The following is a 19,563-nucleotide window of genomic DNA, read 5'->3' as shown; positions in this document are numbered from 1 at the left end:
GGAAACATTTGCAGGGTATCTGGAAAACACTATTAAGGGTCAAGTAAACGCGATATTTTCTCCGATGTGGTTTGATTTGAAAGGAAAACAATTTGATACTGCAGATTTGCACCCCGTCGCTACATGTGTATTGCAGCCTGGTTTCGTTCTCTCGCTTTAGAGTGGATGGCAGCGATTTTTTAACATTTCGTCGCATGCTGTGATATCTGTAGGGCAGCAGCACGTGATTAGTTTGTGCAGTACATATAGATTGCTCTTTCCATTGCGGCTTTATTACTGTTCTCTAAATACCTGTCCAGCTGCTCAACATGGGCATGAATTCAGTATAGTAGTGGTTACCTAGTGTTAGTTTCATTCAGCTATGAACATCAGGAATCGATGTGCAGGTGCACAGATCTTTACAGTAGTATCATTGTAAAAAAAAAACCGTTTTCTGCTATTCACAAGAAGTGTCACCAGATAATTTTGACAGCATTGATACTGGCCCCATAAATTGCTAGAACAATAACAATGCCAGTGCACTTGTGGAGATTATGTAATTGAGGAAGCATCATCTTATCCACTCATTTCAGCAACAAAGGTTTAGCTCAAGAAATTAAGACGTTTCTGCTTTCCTGCGGAAGCCTTGTTCACTACGCTGCTTCTTTTGTTGCTGAAATAAACCTGCTTCCCGACCAGATGAGATCTCGTTCGACCTTAAATTTCATTGTATGTGCTGTTTGCTAATAATGGTGGCAATGTTATGGGAGCATAGTACCCACTTCACACAAGGGAATCAGACTTCGTGGTCAGCATTGATGCCCCACCAACTGTTTTGTTGTCAGCCACCACGTATCATGTCCCTGTGTATCACCGTGTATACAAAGGGAGTGTGCTTATGCATCATCTGTGTGTCATCACTTTGCTGATTTGATGTATTTGTATGTTGTTAAAGAACATATTTTGTCTTTTCCCTTTTCCTGCAGCTTGATGGTGCCCCGTGATATTGTGAAACCTTTCATGAAGCCTTTCGCTCCAAAGAGTACAAGCATCGGCAAAAGGCTGGATGAGTCTGCAACTTTCGGCGTTAAAAACATCAACCAAGATATCAGGAACCTTTAGTTTCTGAGAGATGCCCCTTATTATCAGTAGTTTTGTAGTCTATACATGGCGGATATACTTTTGTATTGCTTTTTTAAGTGTTGATTAAGCACTACTTTTCTTATTCCTCTGATGAATTGTTTAGATTAATTTTTGCTCCATATATTCGTCTTCATGTAATAATTATTTCTGGGAGGTCATCAGAGACCACAGCTGATTACTAAGCAAGACAGAGACAATTTTTCAGTTGCTTTGACTTCTCGTGACTTGTTTAACTAGTTTCTGTGTTTGTTAAGGGCAGGCCTGATGCATGCTGCTGCAATGCTATGTGTACCAGTAGTGCCAACATGTAGCCAGGTCCCCGGTGACTTAACTGTTTTGCAAACCTTTTCACCACTATTGGTGTGTTGTGACAGTAGTAGTAAGTCTGAACCATGGACAGATGTGCTGTGCGGCCTCGGGCCGAAGCCACTTGTCCTGCGTGTGGGGAATTGGGGGTGGGTGCCATGGAGGCCCACGTTGAAAAGTGCCTCCAGCGCTTCAGCAGACCCTCCAGAGCCGCGGATGCATGCATCTGCGTTGTGTGCCGCAAGGACATCACGTCTTTCGACGAACCTCAGCGGCTGGCTCACGTTAACAGGTGAGAGCTGTGACAAGTCTCAGAGAAACAGTTGCATAGTTGCGGCTATTCCTTGCTGAACGCTACGTAATAATCGTTGCTCATTAACGGCAGCCTGTGGCTAAAGACGTACACTGTTCAGCACTGTTCTGCAAATGGCATTTTTTTTAGCTTCAACTTTTAAAATGAGCGCAGACTTTTGTGCCACATTCCACAGGCTTTTAGAAAGAGACACTTAATATGCAGCACGTGCTGCTGTTGATGTATCTATGCAATCTTATGTCAAGAGTGCGCAATTCAAGGTCAAAAGGGGGTAAAAAAATAAAAGATTACTTAAAGCTGATGTTTTCCTGCAGCATTGTGCATATGCAGGGAATGATTTGCAATTCAGCTCTTGAAGGTGTGGTAGCAAAATGATGGACTAATGGTTGTGAATGGAACCGACTTGTTTTGTACTGTTTACTCTATATTCGACGTGCAGCAGTAAATGTGTAAAGTAGAATAAATGCCTGTCTCTTTACAATAAAAATTTTTTTCCCCCTGGTGCAGATGCCTTGATGGAGAGGCTGAGGAGCCTGTGCAGGAGCCAGTTGTCTCGACCCCCTCTCGAAATGGAGCCCCTAGTTTTGTCCTTTTAGACTGCCCCCTCTGCGAGCGCTCATTCAAGACCTCTGAGGTCTCTTTATTTATTATTATTATTATTTTTTTTTTTTGCCTTGCTTGTTTACTGTATGTGTAGAAGTACAGCTTCCTATCATTTTCAGTCGTATCCAGCCACTCGTTTTGTTTTATTGTTGCTTAACTGTTTCAAGATATTTCAGATGTAGGTGGTTTTCTTCATTTGGCTTATAATTTTCTTTTTATATGCTTGCCATGAGTCTTGCATTGGGTTAGTATAAGCAAGGATATGTCAGAGCAGGGAACTGAACACCCCCAACTTGTCTCTGATGGCTATGGCTACACAGCCAGATCACACTTTTCAATATGTGATGTATGACTAGGGCACTGTGGAAATACCTGGATTGCATGCATCTTTTTCCATAGTGTTTGAGATGGCTGTCTGTATTTTAGATGCCATGTGCCAAAACTTCTATAGGCATTCTTAACCTGTCGACAGTCTTGACAGTCAAACACTCTTGTTTCCACAAGTGCATGAAACATCTTACTCACAAGCACCGATGCATCTGACATATTTTAGATGCACTTTTTATACTATTAGGTATGTTAGACTTGCATGTTCAAATTTGAAATATTTGCTCACATGCTTAGTATACATTACGTGACACGGCTGTCGTGGCCGCTTTTTGATGGAGGCGAACAAGCAAGGCACCCGTGTGCTGTGCGATGTGAGTGCACGTTAAAAAACTCCAGGTGGTGAAATTTCCGGAGCTCTCCGCTACGGCGTCTCTCATAGCTATAGGCGCTTTGGGACGTTAAACCCCACAAACCAACCAAACCAACATTACATTCTCTCATCTTTTACCTGTTCATTAGCTTATATGGATATTTTTGCAGCTAGCATCTTGCTCAGGTTGGCACTGTTTATATTTGTGACATGGCAGTTCTGGCTACATTTATCTGCATTGAATCATTTTTTTTTTTTAATGAATTTCATTGCAAATCTGTTTTTCTTTTTTTTTTTTGCGGCAACTGTCATTGGTCTCTTCATGTAAATTAAAAAGTTGTCTCGGTAACTGACTTTGCATTGGCTTTAACCTACTACTTTGATGATGCTTGCATGCACATTGTCAGGTTTTCTGCCAGATTCTGCACTTAATGATAGAACTGAAAGGGCTGATATAAGAGACTGTATTGCTATCTGCAAACTCTGCCATCTTGAGGCATGCAGTTAGTTTGCATACAATCCTGATGTCACATTGGTTGTTCAGGTTTTGGTGGTATTAAGAGATCAATCACCACATAACCTTGATTCGATTACTGCTGCTTAAGGCCGATTCACATGGCGGATGGAATTGTTGGAGTCCTGCGAGAGGACGAGCACCGTGTGGCCCGACGTCACTGGCTCCGCCTCGTCTACGGATGGCGCAGCCTTCACAAACCAAAAACTGGCGCACGCGTTTCTCCTGTCAAAACATGGGGGTTGTCTGCTATTTTTCTAGTAAAACTACATCTTCTAATTTGAGGCAACAATGATATTTTTGTTTCTTTTTTAACCTAGGGGGGCGCGCTTTTGTGGTGTCAAGAATTGAGTGCATTGAGGCTCTCGCCTCTGGCCATTGAAGCACCCTAGTTGTAGTTGGCTTGAAATGCCGTCGCCTGCCATTTTCCTCTGCAGTGATGAAGCCGCAAGGAGCGGTGCAGCTCCGGCCCCCGGCGGAGTGACGTTGGATGATGTGGTGCTCCGTCCACAGACGGTTTGTCCGTCATGTGAATCGGTCTTTAGCAAAAGTTGGGAGCTTTATGACTCATGCTTGGTGTTAAATCAAAATACGTCGGAAAATTTTGCTTGCAGTGTCGTAATTTTGGATAATCGTAGTAACCTCTCCTTCACACCAAATTCTGCGATATCTCAAATCTCCGTTCCCATTTCACTCTGTTACACTTCCAACCATTAATCTACTTTTTTCAAGCCCCTTGGCTTATATTCATCTCATCTAAAATATCATTAATGGGAATCATGGAATATTGTAAACCTGAATGAGCTAGACAGACAAAGCAGAATGGTAGGTTAAAAAGCTATTATGCAGAAAACTAAAGTAATTTTCAGTAATTTAGGAAGGGAACTGCAGCTCACGGTGCTAGAAGTGGTAAAGGACTTATAAAGGCGGTTAGTGACTGCAGGTTCAGATCACGGGGGTGAAATAAATTGGAATAGGAATGGGGCAGAGTGCATTTGGCAGGCGCTGTAAATATATGAATTACAGTTTACCTGCATCCTTCAAGAGAATGGCATGGCAGCTTTATCTTGCTTAGCATCTTACCTGTATAGTTGAAATGTGGAGGCTAATAAAAAGGGTTCATCCTGAGTTCACGGCAATGTAGCTAGTTATGGGAAAGAAGGTGATTAGTGCAAAATTAAGGGACTGCAAGAGAGCAGAGCTGCTCGGGGCAAATCTGTGAGCAAATGCATTCTAGTAAAAGTCGAGAAGAAATGGGCGTGGGCAGTGCATGTAATGTGAAAGAAAGGTGACCAGTCATTGCTAAGGGTGGCTGTGTTGGTTCCTAGAGAAGGCAAACTTGGCTGGAGGTATCATAAATTTAGGGGTATGGATGAAATTGCTGCAAACTTTGCGGGGATAAACTGACCGAAGCTTGCACAGGACTAGGTGAATAAACCTCTCCCTGGCGTAAACAATGCGACGTCAGAGGTGTTGGTCAATGGGCAAAATCGGCCTCTTTTGTTTCGAACCGATTTTTACATGTGTTACCCCATTGCCTTTGTTGTCCCCATTATACGCACACTCACTTTATATTCCAGTGTTTCTTCTGTTTAGAGCCTCCTCTGCAGGATGCACATTTTGCCGATAGTCCCAGAAGCATGTGCTTTGACGATGTAGGCTAGGAGAGGCCTTTGTGATGCAGTGGGTGCAGTTAGGCTGATGATAAGAGTGAGGATGATGAAGTTGATGGAACTGGCATTGGGAGTGCTCTGTTCTAACAGCCCTTGAACACATTTGTATGGTAGAGCGAGGGTGAGGAATACAGGATTCTTGATGGCACAAACTGAACAAGAATCGGGAGAGAAACCTGCCCACTATCAGAGGTTTGTTCTAGACGAAGGCATTTCCTCATGTTGAAACGTTGCAGGCCGACTGAAGCTTTTCTTTCAAATCTTGTTCAGTTTGTTCTGAACCCATTGTAGTGGCTCTAAGTGCTCTACTGAAATAATAATAATGGTCGTAATAATAACAACAACAACAATAATAATAATAATAATAATAATAATAATAATAATAATAATAATAATAATAATAATAATAATAATAATAATAGTAGTAGTAGCAGCGTAATAAAAAAAATTCCGAGAGCACTGTAGAATCTACACTGTGGAAACGCGAAAGCTGGAGCGTTGCTGGTTCATACGGTGCATCACGTTTGCTCTCATTGTTATTATCAACTAAATGCACCGTCATTATCATTGCTACTGCCATAATTGTCATTATCACGAATTGCAGCAGCATTGTCATCGCTACTATCATCTTCACTGTAGACAAGGAGAATTATGATGCGAGTTTTACGATCTCGAATGCGGCACTGTTGATTATAGCGCTTGTCTGGGGATCCGAGAGATGGAGGCTCGGTTCATGGCGGCACGGCGGAGACATGGCTTTTATTTTTCTGATGACTTCGTTAGGATGATTGACAAGTGACACATCAGTGCACAGATCCAACGCGGAGATCCCGCGCACATCTCGTGCATAACTCTTCTGCACAGGATTTCGTTCCATGAGCCTGTTCGCCTTAATAATAGTTGTAAAGTTCCTCTCACTGTGGAGGTTCATGGAGGTTCATTGATGGCTTGGCACTGCTGATGCACTGCAAGCCAGTTACAGTTATACAGCAGCCTACCTCAAGGTTGATTGTGCTGCACACTAGTTTACCATCCTTGTCACTAAGGCTTGCTTGCTTGTCCTATTCTGTTGTGTTTGCTTGACCTATTCTGAGTCTGTGCATGTTTCTTTGTTTTGTCTAGGCATGCAAGAACCACATAAAACAATGCAGCACAAAGTTGGGCATGTCCCCAAAGCAGGTGGTGGAAGCAATTCGGTTGCAGCAGCGTTATGTGCAAGAAAGGATGGCTGTTGGATTGCCTGTTGTCCGAAGAAGGTAACTTTTTTTTTTTTTTTCTTTTTATCTTTGGGGAGAAGGGGGGGGGGGGGGGGGGGCATATTGTTTGTTTATTTTAACTATGCTGCAAACACTTTCAGAGGGTTCCATAGCGTGGTTTTCTGTGTTGAGGACATTTTAGGCTTATTAAAGATTTGGCCATTATTTGCTGTAGTAGCTGTCATGTATATTTGTCACATTTCTCTTGTGTTTTTTATTTTTGTGCTTCCTGCTTGAGCAGTGTGTCTATATTTTGAATGCTTCTTTTTTCTTCCAGCAAACACAGCAATGTAATGTTCATGTTTTCCAATACTTCATTATATAGAAATTTTGAAGGTTTAACAGAGCCACCATGCTTGAGCATTAAATAGTTACACCTGCCTTTCTTTCTTCCTCTAACTTCTTGTAGAAGGAATGTGCCATCAGATTCATCAGCTGCACCCCGTGCAGCAAAAAAGCCACGACCTGTAGCATCAGTCCCCAAAAGGTAATTGACAAATGAGAATAGACTTTATTTTTCTTCCTTGAACGTTGCCACTTTTTACAGATGTAACAGATGCATCAGTCTGCAGTCTAATCTTTTTCCAGCATGTGTTCCTTCTCAGAAGCATGCTGTAGTAATAAGCCTATAGCTTTTATTAGTAGCGAAATTCATCTTTCTATTGGTGTGAAACATGTTCCAAAAATAGTCTGGACATGTCCATTAGATAGCCTTGTAGCTCAGACAGTGCTGCAAAGCATAATGCTGCAGTCATTTAAGCTTTTTAGTTACTATGCGAAAAATTGGGGAAGAAGTAGGCAATGATTTAAGAGTAGTAGTTACCATATTATTATAATGAAATGTGAAATTACTACCTCCATGGTGCAATTTTTCTGCAATCTGCGACCCCACTCGCACGTTTTTGTAAATCGGAAACTTTGCCTGAACATATCGTTAAAGGTATAATAAATAAAAAAATTGGCGCCGAGATTTCCAGCACAGATGGTAGCTATCGCATTGGGAGTGACCAAAACAATCCACTTTATAAACAGAAATGAGCGGACAGTAAGTATTTTAATGAATATTCCTCAAATCGCCGCACCTAGCGGGCTCCTGTGAAAGCTCTGACAAAACCATATATCACGTCACAACTACCCCGATCGTGGCCGGTTGCAACTGTTTATTTTTCCTTTCCCCTGTGGCACTCACAAAGCGCAGGGACGGACAAGCTTTTTTTTTTTTTGTTGCTCGTGATCCTGCGCACAATTCATTGTTCCCTCCCACCGCGCAAACAATTGCCCGCAATACGCCCCCTCCATACGCGTCCCCCTCGACCTCCCTTGTGTGCAGCATTCTACACTTCGCAGCATTGTGCACGGCGCGATGCGGGGGAACCAACACTGTGTGTAGCCGGTCAACCAACTTCAGGTGCGGGAGCGGCGGCAGCGAGATCGCGGGGCCATGACGTTGCTGAGGGTAGTTGTGACTTCACACTTGCCGACTCACAGTGGGAGCGCGCTGCCCCTGACCCGGCGGCCGCTCTGAAAACATCAAAAATATACCCATCCGCTCAAAACTAACCTGAATTATGTGTCTGTACTAGTGTAATCGTGTCTTAAGAATGCAAATGTGGTGCTTTCTGAATATTCTTGGATATTCGTTCAGTATACCTTTAATGAATTTCTAGAGCTCCAGGAGAAATACAGCAACATCATGGACTTTTATACGAACAGTTTAAAAAGCGCTGATTACGTTGGGAGTGCAGTGGTGCGAGGAAGATGGGAGAAAATAGACTTTAACAGCGCACACCCATTTTTATGGCGGTGTTTTACACCATCTCTGCCTTTGTAGAAAAAATAGCAAGTGATAACATTATAAACAGTATTAATATAGTACACAGATTCACCTAGCATACTCACAGCTGTTCACTTCAGAAATGCAGTTAGAGCGCTACTTGGGAACATCATTCACAATGTAACCGCAGCAAGAAATCAGCAATAAAAAGGAAACTTAGGTTGTTTGATTACATGCCAAATGGCACAGCGTGTCAGGAAGCAACATGGAAGGCCCCGCATTTCTTGCGCGGAATTATTGTTAGTGGGCTTGCAATGCTCAATGAATGTGGTAAGGAAAGAATAAAGCAGTGGCATCTGCAAGATGTTTGCTTGTTATTCCATTCATTAAATGTGGGGAACAGGTCTGGATACAGGACAAAAAAAAAAAAGACAGCTTGTATAGTCAATGCCAGTACCGTGGCATTTGCTTGTCTCATGTGCAATGCTTTTAGCACTGTTTCTCACTTTCTAGGTATGCTCCAGCTCAGTTACCTTCTTATTCTAGTGTATTCCATTCATTTCTGTTCGTTTGGAGGCAATGGTGAGCAGTTTTCTTTGCAATAGGCATCTGCCACTGCTGTCACAATTGTTATTGCTGTTCATACAGTTACTGGTGGCATCTTGAATGGTGCTGGTTAATTTAAACCACCTCAGGTTCTTCAAGGCTTAATCTCAGGAGTTTAATGGTATGTAGGATGGCTTCTGAGTATAAGAAGCTTGCACGTTTTCTTAGCCGTCCCACGGGGAAAAAATAGGAAAAAAAAAAAAAAAACAGCAGTTCAACTTGGTTAAATAATAAATAGAATGTGGAGCGATTGTTCCTTTTGGTTATGCTATTGGTTTTCGGTTGGTTGGTGACATCAGACGCTTGGTATTACTTGACATAGGTATAAAAACCTTACGTTAACTAAGCCTTCTGCTTCTTTCACATAGTGTTTGTCTAGATGACGTCTCTTAAGGTCAGCAGTCAAGGGTGAAGGTCGAGGTTGGTTGAAGGTAAAAATGCCTGGCATGGCGTGAAACTGCTTTTGCGTTGAGTAGCGCTATTACTCTAAAAGGTGGTGAAGGTTTGTGTAATCTTTGCTTGCAGCAAATACCAAGAGGAAGTGCAGATGGCTCGTGCATTGTCAGCCTCATTGTCCACAGCCAACAGAGACCAAGAAGAAGCGCAGCGACGATTCTGCGAGCTCCTTGGAGGCAGCCACTCTCTGGGGAGGAAAAGGAAGCATGCAGTGTGCGTATCTTAATTGTCACCGAGTCTCAACATGGCAGGCATGATCTTCTTTTTGCAGATGCCTAGCTTAGTAAGAAGGTTATCTGGCGGCTTTTGCAGAAAGGGGAAGGGTTTCGTTCGGTGAAATTCTAACCGGCGGGATAGTGCAAGCATGCTTGGCTGTGAAATTTCATTTATTTATCATATTTATGAATTACTGCAGACTTAAATATACATCTGGGTTTGAGAGAGAAAACTGTCGCCAAGCATGCAATTGGAAGAACACAAAATCAATGCATTGATTGGCGATACATCACGGGTATCATATACTACCCCGCTCATTATGACCTGCAACCCCAAGTAGCAGGACTGGAGTGCTTCCTGGAAGCATGATGGTGCCGACAAGTGACGAGCTTGGAAACGAAAGGGAAAGGATTTTGCTGCCAATGCTGTCAATTGGGCTGGTTAGTGAAATGAGTCTGACACGTGCACAACAAAGACGCGCAAAGATGCTCCAGCAGTCATCCTTCTCCCCTGTGCCATCTGGTCTTGGCAGTGATGTGGCGTTGTCGCATCACCGGCACTTGTGTATCGAATGCTGGGTTCATGTTGTACTTGATTTTGGTTCCATCATTTTGTTAGCACCTAATTTCAAACGAGCTCAGATTTCATTGAGCAGACGATGCAGGAGATGCACCTGGCTGCTGGAACAGCACAATCCTTTCCACTTAGTTTTGAGGCACGCCACTTGTTGGCCCCAGCATGCTTTTGGAAAATGCTGTTGCCGCGCGCTCGCTGGTTGCAAGCCATATTGAGCGTGTTATTCCTGCAAAAAAGCACACACAAACCACACTGCAGCTACAGCAAAAAGAAAGGGGGGGGGGGGGGGAGGCAAAGAGGGTGGGAAGGGGACAGTAGCAAATTAATCAACGGTTGCAATAAAAGGACCGTACAGGCCAAAGATTTTGTATGACTGGTTGAATCTCTGCCTGTGGAAAGGATGCATTGATGCTTCGTTTTTTTGTGCACAAAATGTGAACAGACACTGGAAATGTACAAGAGATTTTGAGCATAGTCTACAACTGTTGGTTGGCATAACTCCAGGCGGATGCAGGTTTTCTTGATGACTGCTAAGATAACCGGTGCTAGGCTGCCTACTCGGTGAATTTCTTTTACACACCAGTCTTGCAAGTGAACCACACTGTCTTTTTGTTTTTGGTAACGTCAAATGCAGTCATTCCGAAGAGTATTGGCTGCGGGGTACCAATGTTTTCATTTAGCACACTGCTGATCATGGTTTCCCATGGAGAACGGGTGGCAAGCACAATTTTTTTGTCTCAGTCACGGCAAGAAAGATGTGTCCAGTGCTTCTCTCTTAGACTGATAAAGGTTATTTAACGTTTTCAGTTTCTTTGTTGCATGTTTGGCTTTGCAGACCCTCTCTTTGGAAGCAGTTACTACTGCTTCGGCACAAGATTGCGATATAACAGTGTTTTAACCATCAGGCGGAGAAGAGTGAAAGTCGTGGTTCAGCTCCATGAAATGGACTGTTCTGCGCAAGTTCAAGCTACTGTCGGTACAGATCAAGGTGGCTCTGTGCTTGTTGTATAGGATGAGCATATGAGGCATCGTTCCTAGATACGGGGCATGGAGGAAGGAAACAACTTAGGAGAGGCCCTTGCCATTCCCAATGCATTGGAGAAAGTGTGGCGGAAGTGACGTCAAAATTTAGGGTTAGCCAAGTCGGGCCATTAGCAACGCGACGCTGTTGCTATGAAAACTCGGGCCACTAGCAACAGCGCTGCTGAGGGCCCTAGGTACATGAGTGTCGCGGAGAAAGAGAATGCGGAGGGTAAAGGAAGAGGAGAGACGGTGCAGCGTCCGGTCGCGGCGCGGCCGCGCCGGCTTCAAGAAAATGACGTCAGGTCCTCTTCTAAGTTCTTTCCTTCCTCCATGATACGGGGGTATTCCAATGAAAATGATTAAAAAAAAAAAAAAACAAAAAAAAAAAAACATGCTTGATTGGACGGGTGAGAAGAATCAAAGAACAGCGGTTGAGAGATTTACACTTGCCATGTTGATCCTTGTAACTAGTATACCTTCAGAACTTTTCTCATCCATAACATAATTTGGGCACCACATTCACAGATAATGTTTAAAAAAAAAAAATCTCTTTTTGGTCAGACACTAGTCCTCTGCAATGTCCGCAACAAAGAGTTGTTCTGTGACAAAAAGCAGTCCACTGGTTAAGCTCTTCTTGTGATAAAAACAGCTAACAACCAGAAGATATCATAAGCTCCAGAGTTATGATGCTTCTGGCTTGTTTCGTGTTGCCAAACGGCAAAAAGATGCCGCGTACAATGGCTAATGGTTATCAGTTTCTGCCTCTTGTATCCTACTGTAGTTGTTTTTACGAACAGGTTGACACGGTAATTTATGGTTACTTTTGGACAAACTGGTTTAATGGCAACTTTTTAAAGTTGTTAGTGTCAAGCAGTATAGTTAGTATAGCTGTATGCACAAGACCTAGGTTGCATTCAGTTTCAGACACTCACTATGGCAACAAATGCAACTATATTTAGTGCTGGGATCTTCACCATTTTTTCTTTCCTTCTCTGTATTCTGTATTCAGCAAAGAGACTCCGTTGTTGCTCTTGACATCAGCTGATGAGCGTGCACAGAAGATCGAAGAGAAGATAAATCACCTTCTTACGCAGAGGGTGAGGAAACTTGGTGGTTCCCACATCAGTGCCTTTCACTTAGGTGTGCTACTTTCCCCACTTTCAGACGATTGGTTTGGAACTGGGCGATCTCTCATGGTGCACAAAATTGAAGACCGTAGGCAAGCTGTCCAACCGAATAAGGGAGCTTTTAACAAAGGTAAGGCAGTGTCCGGTTATAGCTTCTACAACCATGCTAATTAGCTATAGCTGTCGTGCTTCTTGAACCTTTGTCCTTACTTGTAATTAATTTTGTGAAGTTGACTCATGCTTTGACTGCAAGTACCTAGTGTTATATTTGAACTCCGCGGAACAAATTTACTACTAAATTCAGAAGGTAGGGCCTTCCAAACTACCCTCTAGTATTTTTGGGATCAATCCCAAAAATGTTGAACTTGGACGTATTGAACTATTATTTTTTATATCAAACAGGCAAAAATTCTCTTGAAAATTTCGTGCAGAAATATAGCACTACTAAATGCGCTTTCACTTTTTGAACCGTCAGGTGCAGCCTTTGAGACCTACTGTCTTTTGAAGACTCTGTGCAGTAAAACCTCCTTGATAGGAATTTTTTAGCCAGAAAAAAAAATATTACCTGGGAAAACGTATGATCTGAACTCCCTAATATTAAAAAAAAATTAACTGCTGAGTGAGGTACAGAGGTATTTATCATTGACTTTCACAGCATAAAAGCATAGATTAGCATCTATGGACATGAAGTACGTACAGCTCCCTTTTTAGCTCTGACAGAATTAAGTTCGTATTTTTGTTGTCCTAAGGGAAGAGACTTAAAAACAGATTTGGTTCTCAGAAGGAATAATGATGAGCTGGTATCACTTCCTTAACTGTCTCAGGATGCTTCGCCCCCTTACACCAGTGACATATGAGGAAGCCATTGCGATGGCTTACAGTCGCCATGCTTTTGCTCATGCCACTTCTCTCAGACCCGGCCCGCTTGTATGCAAGTGTATAGAGTAAAAGCTCGTTAATTTGAACTTCAAGGGACTGGGAAAAAAGTTTAAATTATCGAATTACCTCAAAAAAAAAAAACTTACGGTAAATGTATTGTATTTACTCGCATAACGACCCCCTCGAGTAATGAACCCGACCTCCACTTTTGCCACTAAGAATTTGAAGAAAGGAAAAAGCTTTCGTTAGAGCATCCCTCTGTTTCATGCTGTCACCGTCTCATTTCACTGTGCATTTCTTGTCAGTACGTCAAGATGCTGCACAGCGATAACATCATGGCGTGTTTACCTTCTCACACTAGCTCTTTGAGAAAAAGGAAGCGTAGAGAAGGCAACTTTGCAGAGTTCCAGCGCTCGTTCGGTTGTGCAGGCCCTGTATTCACCTTATCGTGTCTGGGAGTAGGGGGCGCCGACCACTACAGCGCAATAATTGGAACGCGTGATAGTGCAAACGCGCCTTTGAAGCTAGCGGTGCTTAAAGGGAAAATGAATCGGTTTTAGAATTCAAGTAAATTAAAGAAGTTGAATCTGTGGAGGCTAAGGTTAAATCATGCCAAGCTATCTAGAGGTAGCATTCAAATTGACAATGTAATCGTTGAGTAAAAGTATTTTGGTATTCAGGCTTCTCTGCAGTACACAGTGACTTGTAGACACACCAGTGATAACGGCATCTGTAGAGGTGACGCATTTCCAGCGCAGGAATTTTTGCTCTGAAGAACAAAACCACTGCTAACAAAGGTAAAGGTCGCGAGGCTTTGTTCGATGGCATTGGGTGACTCACAGTAGAGTCCCTAGAAGTATTTGCTAGTCTGCCGTCCGAGCGGGGTTCCCTATGGAACCGGTTGGCTGCTTCTCTGATGAAAGCGCAGGGGGCGCTGCTCGTCTTCGGAGCGTGGTGTAGGTTGTGCCATACTGCGCGTCTGCGCCCTGCAAAAGCGCTAGTGCCGTGGCAACACTTGTGCACCACGTGCACTTTGCGCTCGCGAGCCGGAATTCGCGGAAGTTAGCAAGCATGTGTGTTGATGCTCCTTTTTTATGGATGTGCGATTGCATCATGTCCACACAACGGGACAAGCGTGACAGCACGCGTTTCGAACCCTACCGCCTTATAGGAACTGACGCTAACACACAAATGATATTTGCCATGTATGGCTCCCTTAGTGGCCTGATCAGAGCAATTTGATTTGAGTGATGATCTGGGGAAACACTAAAGATTCTGCCTACTCCACATTACCTCCATCCATGGCCATGAGCCGTCCTATTCAATAAAGGACTTGCAACTCAACTCGTGCTCGCGGGTGCAAGAGCGGATAGCACTCGTTCAAGGTGAAATGCTCCGTCTTAGGACACCGAAAGACGCAGAGAAGAGGCAAGAGTGGGAACGCACCATCAAGCGCGGCGACAGAGTGCTCGACGAAGGTAGTGTCATTTGAGAGCGGCACTTCGAACCCTAGCCGTTTCATTGAGAAGACTGTGATTCAGGGAAAGGTTAATTGAGATTCTCCGGGATGTTACCTCATGAAGGATGCCGTCCAGAGTGTGTTTCCTGACGTTCCAAAATACTTGCGAAACCCCTGCCTCAAAATAGAAATGAGCGCAACTTATTGTGTGAGCAAAAACAGTCAGCAGGGAGACCTGCAGAGAAAAAGAAGCGCATTGATCCCAAAGCACCAGTGAGCTGATTGAAGAATACAGTGATGGTGGATCGTACATGTGACGCGAGTCTGCTCCAAGAATGCAGAAAGCTGCAGTCATCACCACCGCATGGACAAATGTCGATCTTTCTGATGATGAGCAAGTAACGTTCGCACATGCCACTCAAGCAAGGACAGATCTCCGGAAGCAATTTACGTAAGCCGGCGAGTTCTGCTCCATCGGAGTTATACGGATGAAGCTGCCATGAATGCTGCAGTGTACATTCGAGCAAAGAAAGTGAAGGAGATAGCAGTTGTCAAGTAAACAGAAGAGATAACTAATCTTCAGGACATTGCGAAACTCAGTTTGTGTCCTGGCTGCGGATTGAAGCCCATGCATGACAAATACCTTTCCCTCCTCCAATGGGCATTACTTTGCGATGAACTGTACCATTCTTTCAGATGTAGCACGCATCCATAGCCTGCAAATACTTGCGAAAGTTAACTCAGAACACCCTGTCAAGGAGAAAAGAATAAAGTCTGGTGGGTGTAAAGAATAAAAAGACTTCCAAGTCTCTAGCAGGTTTTCGTATGAAAGACATACAATCGGTGAAAAAGTTGGTAAAAGGTCTATGAAATGGAAAATGAAAATGATCACCTTTCAAGGACAGAGTTTTAAAGAAGGATTAGTGGCCTTCCTCTCAAGCAGCAGCTGGCTGTTAAAACATGTTTTGAGGCTGCAAAACGCAATTCAAGGAAAGGGGTGGCATATTCGAGTGGCTACTCGGCTTCCTAAGCACCAAAGAATGCATATCAGCAGTTTGCCTGAAGCGCGATGCGATTTGCAGGGCTCGGGTTTCCATCTTGCGTGCTTTAATTGTGCATGCATCTGAAAAGTTTCAGTTCTACTTACGTGTGATAACTTAACAAGAAGTTAAGATGAAATTATAGCGTGAACGAAAACGCCGGCGACAGTCTCGCACATATGGTCCTCTGAGCCTAGAATGTGCATCTAATATAGTCCTTCATGCAAGCGCAATTGTCATGCAAGCGCGGTAGTATTCAGTGAGGATAATAGGGTATAAAAAGCGGCTTCGTTTCTCCATTGGCTCCGGGGCATGCGCGCAAAGCTTCGGTCACGACAAAAAAAAATTGTTTCCGTGGTTATGCCAATAACTGGGGCGCGAATTCAGTACTACAACTAAACTGAAATAAAAAACTAAAGAGCATCATCGCATGTACAAGGCACCAGGCAGTGTGCAGCGAATGCATTTCGAAGCGCACGGGCGCGCGCGTCTGCTCCGTCAGCAGTGGCGCACTCCGGTTCACCGCAGCGCCGCCGCTGCAATCATTCAGCGGCAGCCCCCGCCGCGGCCAGCGGACAAGAGACTAGCAGTATTTCTAGGGTCCCTACTCACAGAAAGGATTGAGTGAAAACTGTTCAAATTCGTAACATTACCTATAATGACATCATAGACTAGTTTCACTGCACTGCAGCAATGCTTTTTAGGAGAAGCCTAAGGATTGTCGCGATTTTAATAGTACATTATGTCATAACTTTAAACGGTAGTGCGAAACCACTTCGTGAGCTTAATCTACAAGTTTCATATATTCTAATGCATGCATCTCGGGAAATTCTCAAAAAAGCATTTCAGCTTTCCTTTAAGCTGGCGTCATGATCGCGACTGACCGCATGCTTTCGTTGATTACTTACAGGTGGAAGGATAGACGACTGTCGCGAAAAAAGAAAAAAGGGATTTCCCGCGTAATTATTTTTTTTTATTGGGAAACACATAGTGCCCGTCTAACGCCATAACCTTTCATGGACGTTGGCTGGGACCACGCCGACAGAAATACTTATCTGATTTTATGAATTAACGAGGGCCGGATTAACGAGTATTTAGTTGCACGCATAGGAGGTTGTGCAGAAGAGAAGAGCAGCCAACCCCTACTTTCTGGTGCCGCCAGCCGCCCCGCCAGTCATGGCACCATTTCGAATTAGTTTTCACTGTAGTTGTAGCTATCAAATGGTTCATTCCTATTTTTTATCAAGTCATGTTTGCGCGAGAACAGGTGCCTCGTAGGTTGTCTGGTTGGCTTTCTTGATGCTTCGCCCCGTTGCACCTATGCACCACAGGAAAGCAACTGTGGCGGGAGACTGCCGCTGATCAGTTTTTCTCGTCACGAGCGCTCGTTAGAATATGTCCGTTTGATTCAAAATGTATTATACGACCAGTTTGTCGAGATTTCGAGTGCAGTAACTGGGAAATCATGTTATCTGAGAATGTATCAACCAGGAGAAAAGTTGTGTAACTTTATGGGAGATGTTTTACTGCCCGTGATTTGGAATGTATGAAGTTTGAAATCGTATGAACAGGGAACGTATCAACAAGGTTCTACTGTATAACTGTGTGACATGAGGAATGTGGCATGTGATTGGCCTTTGGTCTGGCAGCACCATTTTGCACAATGCTGCCATGTGGTGAAGCTAGTGTTTGCACAAAGCTGGTCGTGCTGTGAAACCAACCTTGCTGACCGAAGGCTAACAACGCAGGTTTGCTTCGCTCGCCTTGCTGGCAAAGGCTTTGCAGAAACCAACTGTACCTTAGCCTTAATGAAGAAAATAGGGCTCGGAGTGGGTTGTAGATTATGAGCTGGTTCTTGTGATCATTTGCCATGTGCGTGTTGTCTTGGCAATGTACTTTAAAAGCTGCATGACCTGGGTGGAGTGTACAAAGAGTGTGCTTTAGGGAAGTATGCTTGTTCAATTGCAAAAGTGACTTGGCTGTCATTCTGTGCTCTCTTCTTTTTTTAACCAAGAGCTTTCGCAAACAGAGAGTGAATTGATTTCTAATGACTATACCTATGGGTACCCTGAAATACTTGTTTAGTGCGAAAAATGGGTAACTATAAAAATGGGTAACTGCATCTACTTAGCTGCCTGAATGTCACGACATGCAATTGAAATCCTATTTAACGACCCATGAAATGAGAAAGCCATTGACTATAGCATTGCAAAACAAACAAAAAAAGGCACAAAGTACTCATGGCAGTTATTGTCGAGGCACTATGTGCTAGGCTTTGCAAACAAGAAAATGGCTGTGGGGAAGACTGACGGTTCAGATTTCTTCAGTTAAATGTGTTATTTTGCTGCATGGTAAATTAGACAGGATGTTGGCAGTATGTTGCGCTGACACCCCAAGTGTCCTGGTAGAACTTAACCTGTACAAACAAGAAGAAAAAATGTTGCTTGAAATCTTAACTGGCCAGTGCTATTTGTCCAGTAAAACCATAGTAACATTATCTAACTAAACTAAGCAGATCCAGGGTAGAATACAGTATGAAAGAGCACTGAACAAAGGCATAGGAGGAGTCTCAGTTTGTAAGCCAAGCCAACATTTTGACAAGGGGAGTTGTCTTCGTCTGGCCCAGACGAAGACATGTCTCGTCTTTCATAAACCAAGTAGAGCAGAAGGCAGCTTTAGTACAAGTATTATTAATCCTGGAGGGATGATCAGTGATCTAAGCAAGCAAAACGAAACAGTAGAGCTATAAATTAGTATGCAAAAAATGAAAGTAATGTTCAACAGCTTCGAGGAGAGCAGCTGTCTGCGATAGCTAGCGAGGCTTTGGAAGTGGTAAAGGAGCACTATGTCTGCTTAGGATAGGAAGATTGAGGAGGAGCGTGCTTATAAAGTGTTTTTAGATCATAAGTGACAGTTTACCAATATTCCTCAAAAGGAAGTATGTAATAGCTCACCTGGGGGTAGAAACCTGGAGGCTAATGGAAAGGGTTCATCTTAAATTGACAACAATGCAGAGAACTAGATAGACAAGCCCTGAAGTGGAGCCAATATTTACAGTTGCATTCTGCGTATGCTGTCGCGTCATGCATAGAGGTGTTATTAGTTGCGGGGCCTGTTTCCCTGATGCTGCGGTTTGCTTTGCTCAAGGATGCGCCCCTCTGGAGCCTTGCTGGTCAGTGTACAGAGCGCCAGGAAGACTACTATGTGTGCTCGTTGTGCCACATTGTGACGCCATCCACAGCTGAGGTGGGGAGCCGACTTAAGTCCCTCAGCCAGGTGCCTGGTCGGCGTCTTTCCGGAGAGTTGCCCATTGTGGACGACTTCACCGCACTAAAGTCAAAGCCCTCATTAGTGAGTCATTTGAACAGCATGTGATCTCAAGCTCACATACTGTCGGTTCACAAGTTTCTTTAAATGAAGAATTACTGTTTGCAACATATTTTTTTTCATTCCTTGTGCAATTTATGTAGTATACTAAGGATTGTTAAGGGAAACTTCATTAAGAATTGATTTATTCTTTTTTGGGGTTCAAATCATATTTGTCGCTTTTTTTGACGTTCTTAATTTTTCACAAATTTCGAGACACTATTTAGAAAATACTGACTATACACTATCTCACCACTTCCTTGCACACCATGGAAGCTAGGAGCTTTGTTGAGCCAATCGCAAGGGATAGTTAAGTGTGCTCTTCCGTGCTGCATTTTCTGCATGTCGCCTGCTCGCAGCTTATGCAGATGTGGTTGTAAAAGAGTGTAAATAGATCGTGTGTATGTACCACATGTTGAAAATGATATATGTATGCTTTAGAATGGCCTTTTTAGTAACATTACGCTGTTTGCTACATCCACATTTTTAGTTTGTTTTACACAAACAAAGCCACAGTGGCAACTTCAGCCTAGTGGTGCCATCTGGTTTTCCAA

The 19,563-nt window shown here is 43.4% G+C and overlaps 1 protein-coding gene across 1 annotated transcript in view; it reads left to right on the top strand.

Moving 5' to 3' along the window:
* The window catches only part of LOC146191758 (uncharacterized), an 81,651-nt gene that overhangs the window by 657 nt on the left and 61,431 nt on the right, over window positions 1–19,563 (top strand). Inside the window, exons 2-9 of the mRNA XM_084602269.1 lie at window positions 966–1,720; window positions 2,249–2,375; window positions 6,354–6,487; window positions 6,897–6,974; window positions 9,393–9,536; window positions 12,148–12,235; window positions 12,303–12,395; window positions 18,791–18,994. Coding sequence (XP_084458395.1) covers window positions 1,515–1,720; window positions 2,249–2,375; window positions 6,354–6,487; window positions 6,897–6,974; window positions 9,393–9,536; window positions 12,148–12,235; window positions 12,303–12,395; window positions 18,791–18,994 — 1,074 coding nt within the window. The 5' untranslated portion in view covers window positions 966–1,514. The remainder of the gene's footprint in view (window positions 1–965; window positions 1,721–2,248; window positions 2,376–6,353; window positions 6,488–6,896; window positions 6,975–9,392; window positions 9,537–12,147; window positions 12,236–12,302; window positions 12,396–18,790; window positions 18,995–19,563) is intronic.

The sequence above is a fragment of the Amblyomma maculatum genome, chromosome 4 (genome assembly GCF_055883805.1).
Source record: "Amblyomma maculatum isolate TAMU_Amacu chromosome 4, ASM5588380v1, whole genome shotgun sequence".
Lineage (NCBI taxonomy): Eukaryota > Metazoa > Arthropoda > Arachnida > Ixodida > Ixodidae > Amblyomma > Amblyomma maculatum.
Note: the sequence above shows the minus strand (reverse complement) of the source record. Positions and strands in the feature narration are given on the sequence as shown.